At 47.4% G+C, this 7,500-nt stretch overlaps 1 protein-coding gene across 3 annotated transcripts in view; it reads right to left on the reverse strand.

The window, feature by feature from the left end:
* Positions 1 to 7,500, reverse strand: part of LOC118370546 (tetratricopeptide repeat protein 28-like) — a 379,819-nt gene that overhangs the window by 14,494 nt on the left and 357,825 nt on the right. For all 3 annotated transcript variants that reach the window (XM_052461490.1, XM_052461491.1, XM_052461492.1), the window contains 3 exons: positions 4,588 to 4,717; positions 4,085 to 4,303; positions 2,251 to 2,410 (listed from right to left, as the gene is read on the reverse strand). In XM_052461490.1, the coding sequence (XP_052317450.1) occupies positions 2,251 to 2,410; positions 4,085 to 4,303; positions 4,588 to 4,717 (509 nt within the window). The remainder of the gene's footprint in view (positions 1 to 2,250; positions 2,411 to 4,084; positions 4,304 to 4,587; positions 4,718 to 7,500) is intronic.

Below are 7,500 nucleotides of genomic sequence, written 5' to 3' on the forward strand. Positions count from 1 at the left end.
TCCCTCTGTAAATAACTCCATCCATTTCCCTCTGTAACTAACTCCATCCATTTCCCTCTGTATCTCACTCCATCCATTTCCCTCTGTAACTAACTCCATCCATTTCCCTCTGTAACTCACTCCATCCATTTCCCTCTGTAACTAACTCCATCCATTTCCCTCTGTAACTCACTCCATCCATTTCCCTCTGTAACTCACTCCATCCATTTCCCTCTGTAACTAACTCCATCCATTTCCCTCTGTAACTAACTCCATCCATTTCCCTCTGTAACTAACTCCATCCATTTCCCTCTGTAACTAACTCCATCCATTTCCCTCTGTAACTAACTCCATCCATTTCCCCTGTATCTCACTCCATCCATGTCCCCCTGTATCTCACTCCATCCATTTCCCCCTAAATCTCACTCCATCCATTTCCCCCTGTATCTCACTCCATCCATTTCCCCCAAAATCTCACTCCATCCATTTCCCCCAAAATCTCACTCTATCCATTTCCCCCTGTATCTCACTCTATCCATTTCCCCTTGTATCTCACTCCATCCATTTCCCCCTGTATCTCACTCCATCCATTTCCCCCTGTATCCCACTCCATCCATTTCCCCTTGTATCTCACTCCATCCATTTCCCCCTGTATCTCACTCTATCCATTTCCCCCTGTATCTCACTCTATCCATTTCCCCTTGTATCTCACTCCATCCATTTCCCCCTGTATCTGACTCTAATCATGTCCCCCTGTATCTCACTCCATCCATTTCCCCCTGTATCTCACTGCATCCATTTCCCCCTGTATCTCACTCCATCCATTTCCCCCTGTATCTCACTCCATCCATTTCCCCCTATATCTCACTCCATCCATTTCCCCCTATATCTCACTCCATCCATTTCCCCCTGTATCTCACTCAATTTATGGCCCCCTGTATCTCACTCCATCCATTTCCCCCTGTATCTGACTCCATCCATTTCCCCCTGTATCTCACTCCATCCATTTCCCCCTGTATCTGACTCAATTTATGCCCCCCTGTATCTCACTCCATCCATTTCCCCCTGTATCTCACTCCATCCATTTCCCCCTGTATCTCACTCCATCAATTTCCCCCTGTATCTCACTCCATCCATTTCCCCTGTATCTCACTCCATCCATTTCCCCCTGTATCTCACTCCATCCATTTCCCCCTGTATCTCACTCCATCCATTTCCCCCTGTATCTCACTCCATCCATTTCCCCCTATATCTCACTCCATCCATTTCCCCTATATCTCACTCCATCCATATCCCCTGTATCTCACTCAATTTATGGCCCCCTGTATCTCACTCCATCCATTTCCCCCTGTATCTCACTCCATCCATTTCCCCCTGTATCTCACTCCATCCATTTCCCCCTGTATCTGACTCAATTTATGCCCCCTGTATCTCACTCCATCCATTTCCCCCTGTATCTCACTCCATCCACTTCCCCCTGTATCTCACTTCATCAATTTCCCCCTGTATCTCACTCCCTCCATTTCCCCCTGTATCTCACTCCATCAATTTCCCCCTGTATCTCACTCCCTCCATTTCCCCCTGTATCTCACTCCATCAATTTCCCCCTATATCTCACTCCAATAATGTCCCCCTGTATTTCACTCCATCCATTTCCCCCTGTATCTCACTGCATCCATTTCCCCCTGTATCTCACTCCATCCATTTCCCCCTGTATCTCACTCCATCCATTTCCCCCTGTATCTCACTCCATCCATTTCCCCCTGTATCTCACTCCATCCATTTCCCCCTATATCTCACTCCATCCATGTCCCCCTGTATCTCACTCCATCCATTTCCCCCTGTATCTGACTCAATTTATGCCCCCTGTATCTCACTCCATCCATTTCCCCCTGTATCTCACTCCATCCACTTCCCCCTGTATCTCACTCCAATAATTTCCCCTGTATCTCACTCCATCCATTTCCCCCTGTATCTCACTCCATCCATTTCCCCCTATATCTCACTCCATCCATGTCCCCCTGTATCTCACTCCATCCATTTCCCCCTATATCTCACTCCATCCATTTCCCCCTGTATCTCACTCCATTCATCCTGTCATCACACACCCACGGGGGCACAATGACTCCCTGAGACAGCATACAGAACAGCACACTCTTCTATGAGCATCAGCCTGTCTCCACCCTATAGAATGGTATATTTAATCTGGGCTCTGAGTGTGTGTGAGTGAGTGAGTGAGTGAGTGTGTGTGTGTGTGAGTGTGTATGTTACCTGCTGTAGTAGGACTCTACTCCCAGGACCTCCCGAGCACTGGCAATGTGCTGCTCCAAAGATGAGCCGCTGGCCACACCCCCTCCCCCACCCTCATGGAGGTCTGGCCCGCCCTCTGGCATGCCCTCTCCCAAGTACACCTCATGGAACTTCAGGATGCCTGAGAGAGAGAGAATGAGAAAAGGAGAACACGCTCAACATATTGGTCACATCACATTATAAAAACTGTTTAGTTGACTTCACTTTAAAACAGCCCAACAAACATGTTAACAATAAGAGACCAAGTTACGCTACACGTACGATCTGCACATCTGCAGAGCAAAATTAATAAAACAAATAATGTTCAATAAAATATAAGAGTGGCTGTGCCATCTGCTCTGTGCCATGGGAGCTGAGATGTTGGGGGAGAAGGGAGGGAGGAGGGGGGAACTACCACAGCAGTGGTGGTGGTAGATACTGAGTGTGGGGGTTGAGTTTGGCTTTGAATGTGTTCAGATCTGTGAGTTGGCAGACAGGCTGCACACCAGTTAAATGATTAGAGGAGTCCCTTTACTGACTAAGGGTTATTTTACCCAGACCCTGTTCAGTGTGTATGCCAGTAGTATACATGTGAATATGCCCGGGAGAGACTGGGACAGAGCAGAAGGCTAATTACAGGACTGGTAGCCTCTCTTAGCCTCAGGCAAAAGGCAGCTCTTTCAACCTTTCATTCCCCTCTGCAGTATTACACCCATCTATATGACTTCTGTTAGGGAGTGGTCAGACACCCAGCTTTCATTCCCACTTTGTTGAGTAGGGCTAAAAGAGAAGCAAGGACTAGCAGTCTCCATGGCAGGAAGAGCTGTCAGTCAGGCCAGAGCAGTGACTGGGCGTCATAGCCTCCTCTGTTATCTTTGGAGAGAGAGAGAGAGAGAGAGAGAGAGAGAGAGAGAGAGAGAGAGAGAGAGAGAGAGAGAGAGAGAGAGAGAGAGAGAGAGAGAGAGAGAGAGAGAGAGAGAGAGAGAGAGAGAGAGAGAGAGAGAGAGAGAGAGAGAGAGAGAGAGAGAGAGAGAGAGAGAGAGAGAGAGAGAGAGAGAGAGAGAGAGAGAGAGAGAGAGAGAGAGAGAGAGAGAGAGAGAGAGAGAGAGAGAGAGAGAGAGAGAGAGAGAGAGAGAGAGAGAGAGAGAGAGAGAGAGAGAGAGAGAGAGAGAGAGAGAGAGAGAGAGAGAGAGAGAGAGAGAGAGAGAGAGAGAGAGAGAGAGAGAGAGAGAGAGAGGCTATATAGTCTCACTACTCAAAACTAAAGAGAGCAAGAAGGAGAGACGGAGAGAGAGAGAGAGAAAGAGAGGCTAGTCAATACTAAAGACAGCACAAACTAATGCACAAAGCCTGTTCGTGTGAGATTGTGTGTGTACGCACAGGAGTATGTGTGTGTGTGTTTCCCTGTTGACTTGTTTGTGCGGATGTTGATTGTGCAAGTGCTCTTTGGCTTTGTCACTCTCGGTTACCATGGTTCATTGGCAGGTGCCCTGGGGGGTGAGAGGCCAGGCGGGGTGGCACTGCCAGCAGTGGAGTGGCAGGTGGCGCTGCCGCCTGTTAAAGAGGGCTTTCTTACCCTCGCCCGCCTCTGAACACAAGCCATGCCTTCCAGGACTCTCAGCTAAACAAAGCACAATCATGATGAAATTCACTGTTTGAGTGAGTGTGTATGTGTGTGTTTTGTGTCTGTATAATGTGTCGTATAATGTGGCATAATAGTTTCTACAGATTTATAGTCCCTTTACCCTTATAGCTCATTGTATCAGCACACAGAGGAACTGAGTTAGTTGACATACGCATCCCTCTCAGGTCTTACCTGCTCCTGGAGCCAGCAGCCAGCTGTACAGGTACCCAGCAGCCATGGAGAAGTAGAGCACCAGGGCCCTCTGGCTGTTCACCGTGTCCAGGATGTGCTCCACTGTGACTGGGGTGTAGGGGTCTGAGTCCTGCTGGCCTGTCTGCCTCTCCACCAGCAGGTCAGCAAATGCTCGTGTCCGACCCCGCTCTGCCACCGCCAACGCCTCGTCATGGTGGCCTGGCCGGAAGAAGGTAAATGGTCAATATTGTATTTTTTTCAGTTTCTTTTTTTAATTGAACCTTTATTTAACTAGGCAAGTCAGTTACCGCAGCCAAACCCGAACCCAGACGACGCTGGGCCAATTGTGCGCCGCCCTATGGGACTCCCAATCACGGCCGGTTGTGAAACACACCCACACCCACTTTTTTTTACAGAAGACACAAATAAAGATGGAAATAGAGCAGAAGAGCAATCAAAAAGAGAGGTGAGCAATGGACAAAGAGAGTGTAAAGTGTGAGAACCTAGGCTGACGAGGACCCTCTGGAGTGCCTGATAGGAGGACGTCTGCAGGTCAAACAGAGACAATTTGTAGTCGGTGCTGTGCTGGGCCTCGTGACGAATGGTCTCAAACAGTGCAGACGCTCGGTAGAGCTGTAGGACAAATAACACACAGAAAAACATCAGATACATCCATATCCCTGTTGGCTGTAGAGCTCTCAGAGAGTTGCAGTAGAAGAGTGACGCCACTAGATGGCAGCAGCCCCCATCGGTGTAAATGATGTTTGATATCTACACTGTACCCCTCTCCCTCTTAACCTGATCAGTCCCAAGCCAAATCAGCCCATCAGTCCGGTCACTAATTTCAAGTATCAGCTTTGTCAAGCTCTCATATTTCGCCTCACATTGAAGTGCTCTGCTTTTTTATTTTCAGGACAAAAGTATTTGACATAAAAAGTTACATTCATGAGTTTTATTGACTCTGACTTTTAATGTCACTCGAACAATGAGATGTGCCAAACAATAACCTGATTAAAAAAAGTACAGTAAGTACAGAAAACTAGTCATTGACAACTGTGGGGAGTTTGTGACAGTAACTATGTGAATTTATTAAGCTCAGGTAAACATCAGGAACCATCACAATGCAATATTTCTGCATGATCTCCTTTGAAGAAAAACCCTTACATTCTAACGAGCCCTGCGAGCGTCGTAGAGCAAAACAAATCCCCTCGGACGTGTTCGTGAGAGCCTTTCCACGGTGGGGTCATAATAGTCTGTAGCTTAAACCGTTTCGGGATGTCTCTTGGCTTCACAAACTGCACTCTACCTCAGCCTTTGTCCATAGCACAGGCCTGCGGCTGTCATGGGCGGCTCTAGGACGAATTGACGCGTCAAACAGACTACAGACTCCTGGAAGTCTGTAGCTGAATCAGGCAACTCAGATCAGGCAACTCAGTCCAAATCATGGTTCTGTGATATTGGGCCTGATGGACACAGCTCTGATATTCACCTCAGCTGTCCTCCCGTCTCATCTCAAAGATGCTCCACATCTTTGATCTCTGTTCAGTCTCAGACACTAACAATCAGGCTGGAGAGGGAGAAGAAGAGGGAGAGACAAAGGTGGGAGGGCAGACACAGTGTGGGCGGAGGCTGTGCTGCCAAGCCAATCAGGAGTGCTGATTCATGGGAGTTGTTATTGGTTTCCTATTCCTCTTCTGTTGGCAGGCCTTCAAGAAGACTGAGAAAGTTCCACCTCCACAGCCAGTCTGTATGAGGCCAGAAGTGAGATTGAACTATGCACACACAACATTCAGATAGCTGCTGCCCTGGGACTGGCACATGGAAGGGATGGAATCGGGATGAATCAGGCATATGTGTGTGTGTGTGTGTGTGTGTCTGTGTGTGTGTGTGTGTATGGTGAGTTGGTTATAGCTATCCAGGCCACTAAAGTATGTCAGACGAGAGGCGCGAGAGGAAGAGAGAGCACTGGGAGAGCAGAGTGTGGTTGTGAAGCAGTCCTGGCTGTCTGATTCTGCTGATAGAGCTGCAGGCTGATTCCTGCAAAGCAAGCTCAATCTTTTGGGCACACAGACATCCCTTTAAGATGAAAAGTAATTTCTCACACCACCTCCCCCCCGGGGCCAACCTCACCCTTCACAGATTAAAAGAAAACAATCCCAAAAGTGCTGTGCTCGCAATGTCCCGCCTCGATGCTGTAAAGCCAACATCAGGATAGGGGCCTAGGACATTTACACTGCCATGTGTGCACGCAATATAACCCATGATTACCGTAACTTTTATCAGACATTTTCACACTGACAGTTGCACATGTAGACCCCATCACGATGCCTAAAATGACTCTCATCATGTATTTTCCCCAGGGCTACGTTCACCCTCTCTGATAGAAGTTATGAGCAGTAAAACATCAAACCCACCACACTGCACTCAACATTCATCTATTAATCCCATGCGACAATATGAAACCATGTATTCATCACAAATCTGACTGAACCGTGGGCAGGTCACAGAGGACACGGCGGATCAGAGTGAGGGTGTTGAAACACAATTAGGTTTAAACGGTCGAACATGAGGTCAAGTCATCTCATTCCAACAGTATGGATGCTGTATGAATATTAAGTGCAGTAATATTGCATAGTGGGACATAGTTGGCCATGTAAATCAGCCCTGAAGTGGGTCAGGCTATTTACCAAGGTCATATAGCTTTACCACCAGCAGTAAAGCCCTCCCTGCTTCCTCATGAATAATCATCTAACCTACACACTGAGGACAACTACAGTGTGTCCTTTCCTTTCCCGACAACACACCACCATGACAGCTACACTGACTGGAGGAAATATCCCAAACATTACGGAGTTGCCTGGGGAAAGAACTTGGGTGTGAAATGACAAAATAGTGTTGCTTTGGCGAACATCTGTTTGACTGTTAAGTCTGAGGGGTATGGGGATAAGGTCATTGTAAGAGAGATGAGAGAGAGGGATCCCTGTACATAGCTGATTTTTAAACCTTTTTAAATGCAATATTTACTGTTCAATTCTAAGTTTCGTGTGGATGTTTATTTCACATGCATTGACAATGTAAATTTCCCATGCCAATAAAGCCCCTTGAGAGAGAGAGAGAGAGAGAGAGAGAGGACTGGGTCAGCTCCCACTCAGCCCAGTAAAAGCTCTTCTCTGTCCTGGCACCCCAATGGTGGAACATCAGAGGCCCTGCCCATCTTCCGAAAACGTCTGAAACCCTACCTCTTTTAAGAGTATTTTAAATAATCCCACTGCCCCCCCCCCTCCAAAAAAACAAAATTGCACCATGACTTTTGTGAACTAACTAACACTATTTACCTTTTCTTACTAGCACTGCCTTTGCTGATAGCTACTTTATTGAGGAACATTTTTACTTCCTATGACTGAGATATGTGGTTG

This window comes from Oncorhynchus keta, chromosome 14, assembly GCF_023373465.1.
Source record: "Oncorhynchus keta strain PuntledgeMale-10-30-2019 chromosome 14, Oket_V2, whole genome shotgun sequence".
In the NCBI taxonomy this organism is placed as follows: Eukaryota; Metazoa; Chordata; class Actinopteri; order Salmoniformes; family Salmonidae; genus Oncorhynchus; species Oncorhynchus keta.